Source organism: Canis lupus, chromosome 1 (genome assembly GCF_003254725.2).
Source record: "Canis lupus dingo isolate Sandy chromosome 1, ASM325472v2, whole genome shotgun sequence".
Classification (NCBI taxonomy): Eukaryota; Metazoa; Chordata; class Mammalia; order Carnivora; family Canidae; genus Canis; species Canis lupus.
Genome location: NC_064243.1, coordinates 24894774 through 24910385, shown reverse-complemented (window position 1 = coordinate 24910385; position 15612 = coordinate 24894774). Strand labels below are relative to the sequence as shown.

General features: G+C 40.1%; 1 protein-coding gene and 1 pseudogene across 1 annotated transcript; one reads left to right on the top strand and one right to left on the bottom strand.

The window, feature by feature from the left end:
- Window positions 1–7237, bottom strand: part of LOC112644124 (tubulin alpha-1A chain-like) — a 166792-nt pseudogene extending 159555 nt beyond the window's left edge.
- CCN2 (cellular communication network factor 2) lies at window positions 7174–10112 on the top strand. The gene is made up of 5 exons (XM_025422282.2): window positions 7174–7254; window positions 7374–7596; window positions 7739–7990; window positions 8123–8334; window positions 8714–10112. The coding sequence occupies exons 1-5, from the start codon at window positions 7189–7191 to the stop codon at window positions 9008–9010; spliced, it is 1050 nt and encodes a 349-aa protein (XP_025278067.1). The 5' UTR covers window positions 7174–7188; the 3' UTR covers window positions 9011–10112.
- The last annotated feature ends 5500 nt before the right edge of the window (window positions 10113–15612 follow it).

Sequence of the window (15612 nt, the reverse complement as noted above, 5' to 3'; positions counted from 1 at the left end):
GTCCATTTTCACTCAAGATGCAGTTCACAGAATAAGCATTATGTCAACAGTCTGCTGGAACATGTCTATTAAAGGATACTTGTAGAGAATCTATGTGTAGCGTAGATACTGCTTCAAAGCCAATGGCCTAAAAAAACAAACAAACAAACAAACAAACAAAAACAAAGCCAATGGCCTGAGGCTCCATCGAGACATTTAATCATAAGGGTAACTAATCAGTGAATGATGCAATTATTCAAGAAGACTTTCTTTTTTTTTTTTTTTTTCAAGAAGACTTTCATGATGCCTGTGGTTGGTCTGAGACTCAGTCTAAACAAGATTGCACTGAGTGAGTTACAGACATTTTCATTGTGGGCTGAAGCTAATATCACACTGGTACACACCCCGATATTAAGCCTTCCAAAGCATACCCCTCATCTTGGTTCATTTTTCCTTTTTCAGCTATATCAGTTCATCAGCAGATAACAAACTACACAGGTGTCTATACAGCAAGATCACAAAAATCTTAACTGTCAAAAAAAAAAAAAAAAAAAAAACCTTTGTCTAAGCCCATGCAGACCATAACTGTTACCTTTCTACTTCACGCTTATCTCAGATCACAGCATAATCCTGACTTTGCCAATTAACCCACAGTGTTTTATTTTATATGCTTTCTAGGGTGTGTGATTTCAGAGTTTGAGGAAAATTAGAGATAACTCCCTTAAGAACATGCAGTGTTCAGAGACCCCTGTATATACAGAATATGAAAAAAAGAAGCAGCGGAGTTTGGAAGAGTCAAGGATGTTCCCTTGAGAAGAACTGAATTGAAATGTACATGTCCCTGCTCCACTTCTGACCAAGCTTGTGTTATGTCACATAGTCATCTTTGACCTCACTTTTCTCACCTGCAAAATGGGAGAACAATACCTCACAGAGTTGTTGTGAAGCTCAAGGGACACGCTGTATGTTAGAAGGCTCTTTAAATTTAACATCACATCTCTGGATAAATGGAAGGTGATACAGCCATACACGTATCCATTTCAGGCACCCAGACAAAGCTCTAAGTAGCGTTCCTGTTAAATGGATCTGACAAAATCAGAATTGTACATTCCACCATTAAATCAAACAATGCATTCGTTCACTTTGACTTCAAATCTGAAGATTTCAAGAGTTTAGAGTGTGCTTTTCTTCTACATGTGTGGTGTAAGCTCTGACTTGGGAGGTAAAGCCTTATCCATGTGTTCAGATATTCATATATAATTCCTATAGGCATAGTTATTTAAAAAGCCATACACAGGAAAACATCTTAGAAAGTCTTTGGACAATTTGAACAACTTAGTTTTCATCATTCTAGAATGTACTGGCTACCAGTTTCCATTTAATTTGAAAACTCACTTGTCAATATCATTGTGCCATAGTTCATGGTACAAAATGAAATGAAAGAAAAATATCAACTCAAATATATATTGAGTGTAAAAATGTCTATGGCATTATGTTAAGCAAAAGAATACTATCTTGGTTTCTTTTTTTTTTTCCTTAACGATTTTATTTATTCATGAGAGACGCACAGAGAGAGGCAGAGACATAGGCAGAGGGAGAAGCAGGCTCCCTGCAAGGAGCCTGATGCAGGACTCGATCCCAAGACCCTGGGATCACACCCTGAGCCAAGGGCAGATGCTCAACCACTGAGCCACCCAGGTGTCCCACTATCTCGGTTTCTGAGAAAGAAATAATCTAAAGAAAACATGAACACAGGCACCAATAGACATTTTGTTCTTTCTTTAGTATTCACACATTGTATTTTTACCTAAGGATTCGGGGTAGCTTACATGCTTTTCATTGAAGAAAGGACTCTTTGAACGTCTCTTCTTCCATGAAAAAAAATGGAATAAAAATGATAACATGCAAATGAAGGAAGCAGATGCCATCATATGACTAAAATAAGCTAAGTACAGAATTTCATTTTATGTATCCTGAAAACTATGATTAAAAGAGAAATATACTGTGATAATTCTTCCATACAGATGACATGTAAGCACATAAGACAAAAACTGAGGTGGGCATTTGACGGGATGAGCACTGGGTGTTATTCTGTATGTTGGCAAATTGAACACCAATAAAAAATAAATTTATTTAAAAACCCGTTTTCTTTATGAAGTATCACCCATGTTGGGTATAGAGATTACTTGAATAAATAAATATTAAAAAAAAAAAAAAACACGCCACACTCCAGGGAGCCCTGGAGTTGTGAGAAGGGGCTCAGGCCTGTTGGTAGGAGGTGGGAACACATTTCAAGGGGTGAGCTGACGGTGCCTGTCTTAGTTTGCTCCACCTCCCCATACATCGGCAGAATCTCTGGGGACACATTCACATCACGTCGATTTTATAGTCGTCCTTTCAAAATATTTATCCTTTACTCCTATTCTTTGAAATAAGTCATCTAGTCTTGATTCTCTATTCCTCTTCAAACTATTGATTTGGTTTCCCCAAACCACACATTTGACAGACGGTTATCAGCCTTCTTTTTCCTTCTCTCTTATCACTTTAAGTATCACCAAAGAAACTCTTCCCATCTAAGATGATCAAACAAAGTGCTGTAAAGACTTGTTGTTAAGCTAGTAAATCTAAGTTGCTAATATGTCAGGAAAAGTGTTAGAGACCCATCTCTACCTATAGTAGCATCCATGTTTTCCAGCACCACCTCAGATCAATGCGAGCAGACTAGAGGCAGCACAGGATTGTAATTAAACTAATAAAATACATGAGACAAGTAATAAACTGAAGAAAATGCCATTAAAAAAATTCCTTTGCTTTCTCACTCTAGCGATCAACTGCTTCTACAAGTAAGTAAATGAACAGGCAAACATAAACCCAGACCACATGGAACAGCCTTGACTACTTTCTGACAAACACCTTTGTATCACATAATATCCCAAGAAAGTCAGAGAACTAATTATAAGGAGGCAAGAGCAGGGAGGAAATTAATGTAATTTAGATAGTAAACATCTGCACTTCTTTCCCACCTCTGAACTCCCACGGAGTACGCCCTCTCTCTAACCTTCATCTTAAGCAAATATAAGACAAGGTAAACTAAGCCAGAGTCCCTGAAGATTTTATGATGGTATTTATTATATTTTTTTCCCCAAAAAGCTGGCATATCATTTTTAGGGGTGGAATTCATTTACTTGATTGAATTTGAGGCATGCTAGACACATCTGAAGCCCACTCCCAACCCACCATAACAACAAACTGCTCACTGTCCAGATACACTTATATGGCCAGATTTCCTATAAATCTGACAGCTCAGTGTATGTATTGCGTATGGGTCTTGGCACTGAGTCACATTCCTCTGTTATGTTTCCCTGGGAGCTCTGATTTCCGTTTTCAGGGCTGGCACAGACGCCTACTTGCTCTTATAAGAAAATGTCTATGACCGAAAGCTGAAAATGTGCAAGATTCCTTCTTTAAGTACACAAACACTCCAAAGTCTGGCCACTTTCCTGTAGTCCTGCCAGGTTTTCTCTATGTCTGATACCTGATCAAATAACTATCTTTTTAATAGGGAAAAACAACAAAAAACCTAAGAGAAGGAATGTAGTACATACACAGCTGAACATCTTATAAGACTTAACCAAACGACCTGTACAAGTGATGCCTGAGTAGACACACACGTACCTTATATAGCTCTGTAAACAGGACTCAGTGGCCAGCTTAATGAATTCCTCATTTAAAAAAAAAAAAAAAAAAACTCTCTAAAAAGCATTTGCTAGATAAACACTTGCTTACAAGACAAAATTAGTGCATCTTAACCATTTTGCACACAAATTCAAAGACCTTTTTCTCCCAGTTCGAACCTGCTGTCAGTCGCAAGCGCTGGGAGAAGTCAGAGGTGGACAAAATTATAAGAAGCCACTATTCCCACTACCGCCCAGGTGCACACAAACATTTGCTGAGTCATTTATAATAGTACAAGAATTCAGATCCCATGGCATGAGTTAAGGATGGAGTGTCAGCCTTTCCCTTTGAGTTTCCTGGCACTTGAAGGTCCCCATAATACAATATGAACATATTTTGAGTCTGTGAATGCCTTGGGTGTCTTCTCTTCTCTGTCTCTCTGTGTCTCTCTCTATGTCTCTCTTTCTTTCACTTTCTTAATAATAATCTTTTATTTTAAACTCTTCAAAGGACTTTTGATCATAAAGCCTCACCCTAACTGTATAATGCACACCTCTTTTTCTATGCTGAGATTCCATGTTCTGTATATATCAGTACAAGTATTTTCTCTTAGCCAATATCAAAACCATCCATTTGGAGCTAACAATTGGCTTTTTTAGACTTTGAGGTACCATGTGAATTTTATAGTAAAACCAAGTTCTTTTTATGATATGTCTTGTTATTTTTAAAAACCTAGAAGAATGTAGTATGCATACTATACATGTAGAGAAAAAGAAAATCAAAAAAGATGGGGGGGGGCAACAACTCCCTAAGAATTTTAATCCAATTAATCATCATTAAATCCTACGAAATAAAGTATCATCAACATTTTCATAATGTCAGCTTGGAAATATGGCTCTTACTTCCCTAAGATTTGTGAATGGCAGCTCTAAGAATATAAACCAGGTCACGTGGTCCAGCAATTTATCCCTTCCATGAATGAAAGTCTCCACTTTGCTGTACATATGTGAGGCTATTGGTGGTGGTTCTCAGGCTCTCCAGAGCATTCGAAACTTCCCAACCATTCTCCCATCGACCTCACCCTTGCAAGCCACTAGAGATGACCACCTAGCCCACATCCCATCTTAGGTGAGGCTCCAGCTTCACATCCCTACCCTTCCCCCTCTACCACACCTTCCCAACCATTAGTGGTAGACATAATTCAGGGTTTAGGTCTTGAAAGATTTCACTGTGGCTTCCCACATATTTTGGACTTTTAAAATCATCCATGAGGGAAGAAAAAGCTGGGGGCCCAGTTGCCTTTAATATACATGTGGCTATGAACATAACGTGGAATGTTCCGTCCTTAAATAGGAAATTTTAGGCCTCTTCTCTTTGAGGAATGCTTGGAAAGAACATTAAATAACAATGTTGAAAATTCTTCCTGAGCTTCAGAGCCACCCCCCTCCCTGCTGGCCACTCACACTGTTGACAGGCAAGTTCACTGTGTAACATGTGGACTGCTTAGGGAGGTAATTGTGTACAGATGATGTGGTCTATGCTGAAGTTGGAGTGTTTTCTTTTCTTCTTGGCTCTTTTCTTTTTCAATAGAGCGAATTGAAACGTGTAAAAAAAATGCGGCTGTTTAAACTGTTTAAACATAGGCTGTTTTCAAATTATAAATCTATAGGGTTGTTTCTGAATGCTCTTCTTTGCATCAGACACAGGCATGTTTATCTTAAATCAACAACTGAAATGAGTTTGTCACTGGTAACATGTGTCAAATGATGTGGCATCACAATACAAGAAAATGGCCCAGCTCTGGAATCACTCACTTTACACAAAATGGTAACTGGAAACATTAACAAAAAAACAAAGCAGTTAAACAGTAGATTCTAAGTGGAAGCATGGCTAATTAATTAAGTACTTAGTGCAGCTAACTGGCAATATTAAGAAATGGAAATGTGCTTAGACTTATTGGCCATATTTGACATCTGTGCACAAGCAGAGAGAATAAAACCTGTTGTTTCCTTGACCTGATCTCACTCCACTTAGGCCGCAGGCTCCTTGGACAGTAAGAAGTCACAATCACTATTCATAGCAGTGTGAAGAGTTATTACTAAACTGTATTATTCACTGACACTCTTAATTTATAACCAGAAATAAAAGGGTACACTGTTCTTGCTTAATTATCAGGCTTTTTTTTTACTGTGAGACAAACCAAGTCCAATCCACATTCAAAGATTACAGGTTTTAGTATTTTGAAAAATCACTCATTTCTCAAAGACCCAAACTGTATTTAGAACACCCCAAGTAAACCCCAAGATCCCTATATTCCCAACAATAAAACTGTTACCTATATTAAGAGAAAACAGAGCAAGTGTGCTGGAACACACACCCCCACCCACCCGCAAAAACTGCATCCATACTCTTGACTTGACCCCTGGCTTTGTTCTCTTTCTTGTCCAGGCATGAGGCATCCAAACCGTTATGTCAAGTGAGAAAGAATCAAATTCCTACCTCTCCAACATGGAATGTAAGATTTGCAGGTAGACTTCTTGGGGATTTCAGCTGGTTAAAAGCAACTACTTTTCTGCTCTCTGATGAGTTTCAAAGACAGCCTCCGAAATTAAAATAGTACAAAAAAATAAAAAGGAAACCCTTCCGAATTTTTTAGGAATCCTTGCTGTTAGCCTCTTAGGATACCTACCTCTTAAAAAACATGTAAGTCAGTGGGTAGGGCGGGTACAACTATTAGAAACAGAAGTGAGGGGCACCTGGGTGGCTCAGGGGTGGAGTGTCTGCCTTCGTCCCAGGGCATGATCGCAGGGTCGCAGGATCGAGTCCCGCATCAGCCTGTCTCTCTCTCTCCCTCTCTCTCTCTCATGAATGAATAAATAAAATATTGAAAGAAAGAAAAGTGAGTGTATAACAAATAGTAGTAATTGATGTGTTCATCAATGATGTAAGTCAGGAGTGGTGCGAAGAGGCAAGAGGGGAAAAAAAAAATCCTATTTGGTGCTGGAAATACTGAGCCTCTTTGGGGGGGGCGGGGGGGCGGTGAGCTGCAGTGTGCCAGCTTTTTCAGACGGGAAGAATGCGGAGTGTCAAGGGGTCAGGATCAATCCGGTGTGAGTTGATGAGGCAGGAAGGTGGGGAGGAATGCAAGGAATGTCCCTGTTTGTGTAGGACTCCATTCAGCTCATTGGAGAGCCGGGGCCGCCCGGAGCGTATAAATGCCGCGGGCCGCCCGCCTCGGCCTCACACAACAACTCTTCCCGCAGAGAGGAGGCCGCCAGCGCACCTCCGTCCCCGCGACCGACCGCCTCTCCACGACGGCAGCCGCCCGAGCGACCGCTCCCAGACCTCGGCTCCGAAAGCCCGGGCCCCCACCTCCCCGGCCCGAGCCCGCGACCCAGCGCCGGCCCGCCGCGCCCTCCGCGCCCTCCGCGCTGCCCTCCGCGCCCTCCGCGCCCTCCGCGCCGCCCTCCGCGCCCTCCGCATCGCCCTCCGCGCCGCCCTCCCGGCCGCCCCGCTCCTCCCGCAGCGCCCACCATGTCTGCAGCCGGCCTGGGCCCAGTCCGCGGCGCCTTCCTGCTCCTGCTCGCCCTCTGCGGCCGGGTAAGCCGGGAGCCCCGCGGCGGCCGGGGCGGAGGCGTGCGCGCAGGGCGGGGGGGTGCGGGGCAGGGCCCGGGGCGCCGGGTGGGGGGAGCCCGCTGACCGCCGCCTCCTCCCCGCAGCCTGCGGCCGGCCAGGACTGCGGCGGCCAGTGCCCGTGTGCGGCCGCGCCGGCGCCGAGGTGCCCGGCCGGCGTCAGTCTCGTGCTGGACGGCTGCGGCTGCTGCCGTGTGTGCGCCAAGCAGCTGGGCGAGCTGTGCACGGAGCGCGACCCCTGCGACCCGCACAAGGGCCTCTTTTGCGACTTCGGCTCCCCGGCCAACCGCAAGATCGGCGTGTGCACGGGTAAGAGCTGCGGCCTGCGCTGGTGATCCCGCCCCCCCCCCCCCCCCCCGGGAGCCCTGCGCCCCGCGCGTCCCCGACTCGCCTCCTGCTGCTACCGATGCCTGACCCTTGCGTACCCCCTTGTCCCCTTCCTCTCCTTCAGCTAAAGACGGGGCCCCCTGCGTCTTCGGAGGAACTGTGTACCGGAGCGGAGAGTCCTTCCAGAGCAGCTGCAAGTACCAGTGCACCTGCCTGGACGGGGCGGTGGGCTGCGTGCCCCTGTGCAGCATGGACGTCCGCTTGCCCAGCCCCGACTGCCCCTTCCCGCGGAGGGTCAAGCTGCCCGGGAAATGCTGCGAGGAGTGGGTGTGCGACGAGCCCAAGGATCACACGGTGGTTGGCCCTGCCCTGGCCGGTGGGTTGAATCTTCCTCTAAGTCGGTGTTGTGAGCCTCCCTCCCGGGGGCTGACTCCTCGCTTTGCCAAGGGAACGAGGAAATGTCTTATCCTGGCGTCTTACTTAGTGTTTGTGTGCTCTGCTCCCACAGCTTACCGACTGGAAGACACGTTTGGCCCAGACCCAACTATGATTCGGGCCAACTGCCTGGTCCAGACCACAGAGTGGAGTGCCTGTTCCAAGACCTGTGGGATGGGCATCTCCACCCGCGTTACCAATGACAACGCCTTCTGCAGGCTGGAGAAGCAGAGCCGCCTCTGCATGGTCAGGCCTTGTGAAGCTGACCTGGAAGAGAACATTAAGGTACATTTTCTGCTCTCGTTAACTGATTTTCTTGGAATGATAATGAATAGGACCAAAGTTGGGTCTCACCACCCTTGTTATTAGAGACGTTTTGTCTCCAAAAATATCTAACCATTGAGCTGTTTTGCTGGAATGAGATGTTGTGTAATAGGAACCACCAGCTTTCCACTATGAAATTCTCCACACTGTTAATTCCAGACATCCCAAGAGAGGCTATGTCTATTTTTGGAAGACTGGCAAATGAGACTCAAACTTCCACTCCTCAAAATATAAACAAAAGTCAGACAACCTAAGACTAAAACACACAGAACTTGAAGAAAGCCACTCCCCTGATAGAGCCATTGATTTTTTTTTTTTTCTTCTGCTTTGTCTTCCTTAGAAGGGCAAAAAGTGCATCCGTACCCCCAAAATCGCCAAGCCTGTCAAGTTTGAGCTTTCTGGTTGTACCAGCGTGAAGACATACCGGGCTAAGTTCTGTGGAGTATGCACAGATGGCCGTTGCTGCACTCCCCACAGAACCACCACGCTTCCTGTAGAGTTCAAGTGCCCTGACGGAGAGGTCATGAAGAAGAATATGATGTTCATCAAGACCTGTGCCTGCCATTATAACTGTCCTGGAGACAATGACATCTTTGAGTCACTGTACTACAGGAAGATGTATGGAGACATGGCATAAAGCCAGAGTGTGAGAGGCATTAACTCATGAGGCTATAACTTGAACTGATTCACATCTCATTTTTTTGTGTAAACATGATTTCAGTAGTACAAGTTACTTTAAATCTGTTTTTCTAACTGGGGGAAAGAAAAAGTGCCGCCAAATTCAAAATATTGTGCCATGTGACCTTCAAATAGTCTATCAACCTAGACACTGGTTTGAAGAAAGTAAGACTTGACAGTGGGACTGCGTTAGCACATAGCACCAGAGTATAACAAGGTGTGACTTTAGGAACAGTGGGAGAGCACCTGTAGAAAGGATTGTCATCCTAAAGTAGAATGTGCCTCCTCTTTGGAGTGTAAATGGGAAGGAGAATTTTAGCATGCTCACTGACCTACCTGCAGCTCCAGCGACAGCTAGGATGTGTGTTCTCCAGCCTTCTTCATGAGGCTGGGTCAAGTTCTTTTTAAGTCAGAACAGCAGATTCAGCTCTGACATTCTGATTTGAATGATACTGTTCAGGAATCAGAATCCTGTCTATTAGACTGGACAGCTTGTGGCAAGCTAATTTGCCTGTAATAAGCCAGAACTTTTTTTTTATTGATACTGTAAATATTGTGTGTGTGTGTGCGTGTGTGCGTGTGTATATATATATATACACATATATATATATTTGTACAGTTATCTAAGTTAATTTAAAGTTGTTTGTGCCTTTTTGTTTTTAATGCTTTGATATTTCAAATGTTAGCCTCAATTCTGAACACCATAGGTAGGACGTAAAGCTTGTCTGATAATTCAAAGCATGAAATGGATATTCAAATGGAAATTCTGCTCAGAATGACAGTCCATCAAAACAGATTGTTTGCTGAATATGAGGTAATGATGTCCTTGGGAGTCTGATTTGTCAGTTGGAAATGTGGTAGCCTCACTTTAATGAACAAATTGCCTTTGTTAAAACATGAGTGGCTCTGTATAGCTGATCAGTTTTTCCACCTGGAAGCATTTGTTTCTACTTTGACTATGACTGTTTTTTGGACAGTTTACTTGTTGAGAATGTGACCAAAAGTTACATGTTTGCACCTTTCTAGTTGAAAATAAAGTATATATTTTTTCTATAAAAAAATGTGGATATTCACTTTTCTAAACATTTCTGAGTTTTCTTGAATATATATGGGAAGCTTTTGTCTTAAAACAAGTTATCTGTAATTTTCTAAATCTGTTATCATATCTGCTGATGAATTGGTTAATCAGGTCAATAGAATTTTCCATAAACCTATTTCACGCTGAATTAAGTGTCACAAACTTACAGGCATACATAGTGTGTATATAGACACAGTATATATGTGTCTGTGTATGTGTTTGTGTACAGACATTTTTTGTTAACTTCACAGTACTTTATAGATCCTTAGGTTCAGTTCTCTCTAGGTAACTTAAATCTCCATAATCCCTATTGGTTACATTTGATCTTGTTTACATTTAATACCTCACTGGCCATTGTAGGCATTTAATTTACAAACTTTCCCATCACAAAATACTCTCTGTTCTACATAGTAAAGGTTTTAACTATTTTTTGAGTTTGTATACTCTACTATAGATCTATTTCTGAACTTCAATAATCTTACTGTTAAATCTGCAAATTTTAAAATCTGCATTTAAATGGAACCATCTAATAAGTTGCATTTTTGCATAGTTCTGTTTTCAGTTGCCATGATAACCAATCACAAATAGGTGATGGTCTAAGTAGAAAAGGAGCATAATTTCTATTAACATTAATAGAAATTTATCTTAAGTTAAAAGCAATTCCTCCATTGCCCCAAGCTTTTGACTATCAGATTTCAAGATCAATAGTTTACCAAGTAGTTGGTAAGTGACAAAATGAAATTGTTCAAGAAGCCTAGAAATGATTCTGGAATCTATCCAGGCCTCTACCAAAACGTGAATTGAAGTAAGTGGCAAACAAAAATATTCCAAAGACAGCTAAAAGCACAGTTTTCTCCAGATCAGTATAGCTGTGGATTTTAGGGGGGGCATAGTTGCAGACAAACTAACCCATCACAGGGTAATCAGCAGTGTTGTAATGCCAGTGTCATTCCAAAAGACAAAATTACATCTGAAAATAAACACTAGTTCTACCAACAGTGCCGATGCCACAAACCAAAGGGAAAACTTGCCGTGTTCAAAATGTGCAAAGTATTTTTGGTCAAAACATTGGACTTTTAGGATATTTCCATATAAGTATATGGTAACACTGTCAGCAGCTATACCCCACTTCCCCAAATAAACCCACATACATACACACACACACACACACACACACATACACACAGAGTACATTGTCTAATCCACATAGTCTTTCTGTCAATATACTCCTAGATGCAAAGATGAAGAGCCATGGTAAATGAGCCTGAGTGTTTTAAAAGGAATTTGAGAATTCTGGGAAGATTGAAATACAAACAGAGGCATAGATTTTAGACTTCAATTTTCCACATAAAAACAGAGTAACTATATTGCAAAATCAAAATCCCATGAGCAATATTTATAACAAAACTAGGTAGTAAGGCATCCCTTCAATCTCAAAATGTTAGGACGAGAAAATCATCAACCACATAAGACGTGCACTGTGTCAGCATATGTGTGGGAACAAACAGATGTGATAGGATATCTGATGCTTCTGAGAAGAAGAGAACTCCAAAATAGCCAACAGTGAAGTATAGGAGACCAATCTGAGGGCAGGGGTTCTGCCCAAATAAATCTTAACAAAAGAGCTCTCTCCCACGGGAGAGGACTCCATGCTTGTGGGAATGAAATAAAAATTGAGCAGGTCAGAGACAACAGAGACATTGAATGAGAAGGCCTAGGTAAAAACGAGAGAAACAAAGGTTCAAAATCTGAGGAGGTAAACTGCCATATTTATAAAACCACATGAAAATAATAAAAGATCTCTGTGAAGTTCAAAAAGCTGTCCAAACCAAGTGTCCTTACTGAACAAAGTTCAAGAAAACTAATTTCACGTAAAAGAAAGGAAAACAAAATTATCAAAGCTAAATCCCATACAATATTATTATATGAAAATAATAAAAAGCAGAAACAAAAGCATGTCATAAATACATGCCCAGAAAACACATAAAAATTATATTATTTCAAAAGAACATTAAGAAAATGAGAGTAGACATAAATAATAAAAAGGAAACAACTAATGACACAAAATAGCAACACAAATCACAGTTAGTAAAACTTAGAAATATGTTGATAAAACCCAGAAAAGAATTGGAAATTAAAGAAAGATATCAAACAAGAAGGAACAAAAGAGTGAACAACCAGAAATTCCTTAAGAAGAATAGATGGTAAGGAGGAGGGAAATTTAAAAAAAAAAAAAAAGTATGATAATGTTTCTAGAAAAATTGATAAATACATAGATAGGCAAAGAAAATCTAACATATGGATAGTAGGAGGTCCTAGAGAAGAAGACAAGAAATAAATCAAGAAAACTTTACTGAAATAAAAAGTAATTTGAAAGCACATATTGAAAGAACATACCACATACCTGATAAAATCTACCAACACCAAGACATATTCTAGTAAAATTACTGAAATAGAAAGAAAAAGGAAAAACCATCAGAACATCTAGGCAAAGAACATGAATCTCTTAAGTAAAAGAAAATTAACTCATCATCAGACTTTTTGACAGTAACATATTTATTTATGCATGCACGCATGCATGCAACACTTTAAACCAAAATACTGGATTAACATTTAGGATACTCAAAGAAAGAAAATGTGAATTAGGGATCCCTGGGTGGCACAGCGGTTTGGTGCCTGCCTTTGGCCCAGGGCGCGATCCGGGAGACCCTGGATCGAATCCCACGTCGGGGTCCCGGTGAATGGAGCCTGCTTCTCCCTCTGCCTGTGTCTCTGCCTCTCTCTCTCTATGTGTGACTATCATAAATAAATAAAAATTAAAAAGAAAATGTGAATTAAAGAATTTTTATCCTCCAGAACGGACATTCAAAAATAAAAGACACAGAGAAACTGCCAAAAACATGCAAGAATTGGGGTGCCTGAGTCACTTACTCAATTAGTTGACTCAATTTCAGCTCAGGTCATGATCTCAAGGTTGTGAGATGAGCCCCACATCTGGGTATGGAACCTGCTTAGGCTTCTTTCCCTCTCCCTCTGCTCCTCCCCTGCTCTTATCCTCTCTTTAAAATATATATATATAAATACAATAAAAATAAAACATGTATGAATTTCAGCATATTGTTCCTATGGGCCCTTTCTGAAAAACTCTATTAGAGAAAAATCTTAGAAAACAAAAATGTCTGAGAGATATTAATATAAAAACTAGTATATAAGCATTAAGTATAGTTTATCTTTAGGACTAAGATTATGAAGGTTAAAGAGGAGAACATATAGTGTACAGTGGTTATACAGTATGTTCTGACAGTGTAGAATGCAACCATATAGGGTGGAGGAGAATGGACATAGCAGATGCCTCCCCTCAAATACTTAACTGCTTTCATGGTGGTGGTATTATAATTTGGAGACTGTTGGGTGTATAATATAGATAAAGCAGGCGAGCCATTATGGATATTCTATCACTAGTGTTCATGAGTACTAGGATTCCTACTGAGGAGGTCACAAATACAGATATAAAAGAAGTTAAATTCTGTATTTCTGAATTCGAATTAAAAATATCAGCGTAACTTATAATGTATTTTATCTCTTAACACACGCATAAATTTTTTCCTATATCTTCTCAGTGAAAAGGCTTAGATACAATGACAACTCAAGAGAATAAGCATTCCTATGTGCTCTTGAAATACTATTTTCCACTAAAAGAAACTAAGGTTTCTTGGAGAATGGTTTATTGAGGCCTAGCACAAGGAATGTGTAAAATAAATACATTTATTCAGGGACAACCTTTCATATTGTATAATAATGAAGTTAACAAGGACAGTTAAGACCTATCAAAAAGGTTCAGGAGGGGAATGCTTGGGTGGCTCAGTGGTTTAGCGTCTGTCTTTGGTCCACAGCATGATCCTGAAGTCCCGGAATCGAGTCCCACATCAGGCTCCCTGCATGGAGCCTGCTTCTCCCTCTGCCTGTGTGTGTCTCTCTCTCTCCCTCTCTCTGTGTATCTCATGAATAAATGAACAAAAAAAATCTTTAAAAAAAAAAAAGTTCAGGAGGCAAATTTAAAAGATTCCTATTAAAGTTTGGACAAATTGAGCCTCTAGAAGGATAAGAACTTCAGTGCATTAAGACCATTAACTGTCCTTAAATTTCTAGTTCATTTTGATAGTTACAGAAACACACATAATTGGTGACCTGAGAATGACAGAGAAAGTATTCATCATACATAAGCTCTCTGATGATTTTAGTATCAGATTTTTGGTACTCTACACATTTTACAGTGCCTCAGAAGCACTAAGCGCAATCTGTACCAATCCCAGACATAATTCCAAGATGACTTTTAAAATAAACAAAGCTTTAAATTTATGGTATTCATCACATGATGGTTAGCTTAAAGTAATTTTACATTTTTTCAAAATAGTCTTCTGTATTTTTCCAAATTCTCAGAAATGAATATGCATTATTTTATAATTAAGAAAAGGTTTTTAAAATAAATCTTTCAAAAAATAAAATAAAATAAATCTTTCATCTCCTTACTAAAAAATAGAGAATATGCCAAAACGTGTTTGAGGTTTTCATGATTTTGGATTTAATGAACTATTCAACAAATAAATAAATGGCTTAGCTATTCAAGCCACTATTCCTTTATTAGCCCTGTGCCTAGGAGCATGTGCAACACATGCATAGCCTTTAGTGAAGTCACATATATTCATACACATCAGTGTATTTTCATACCTCATTCTCCCATGCCATAAATGAAATCATGAAGATTCTCCTTTGTAAGTTTTTAATAACTATTCTTTACCTCATGAATCATACCAATTATATAGACTGTTGCCAAGACTAAGAATAAACAGTGTAAAATATATCTATCTTTAAAATACTAAGTCAGATTCCAAATCCAGATATAGCTTCCAAAGACATCAACATGAAGACCCATCTTCTATATCAGATGTTTAACCATAATGAAAAAAGAGGAAGAAGTGTTGAGTTAATAAGAAATATTATTGATTAGTTAGAATTTATATCTCAAGAATATAAAGCATATGAAGACTTGGAATAGTTCAACAAATTCTAACAATTTTTTTTTATTTTTTTTTAATTCTAACAATTTTTGTCAGCACAGTTAGTGTATGTAACTTAGGCCAATATAATAACTGAAAGATTGTATGTCAGTATCTACCTAAGCCAAATATATAGCTACCTATGACACAGTAAACTTTCACTCTTAAGTATAGATCCAAGAGAAATGAACAAAATACATAAACAAAATCCTCAAAGCAGTTCTATCCATCCCAAAACTTAAAAGAACTCAAATGTATATCAACAAGAAAATGGATAGAATGTAGAATATTTATACAGTGGAATAATATACATCAATACAAAAAGAATCACTAACATTATGCTGAATGAAAGAAGCCAGATACAAAAGTATATACACTGTATGATTTCATCTATATGACATTTAAGAATAGGCAACCACTAATTAA

Excerpts from the sequence above, each read along its gene's own strand:
- CCN2 (XM_025422282.2), top strand. The coding sequence starts at position 7,189 with ATGTCTGCAGCCGGCCTGGGCCCAGTCCGCGGCGCCTTCCTGCTCCTG. Across the intron at positions 7,255-7,373 it reads TGCTCGCCCTCTGCGGCCGG|CCTGCGGCCGGCCAGGACTG; the intron begins GTAAGCCGGGAG and ends TCCTCCCCGCAG. Across the intron at positions 7,597-7,738 it reads CAAGATCGGCGTGTGCACGG|CTAAAGACGGGGCCCCCTGC; the intron begins GTAAGAGCTGCG and ends CCTCTCCTTCAG.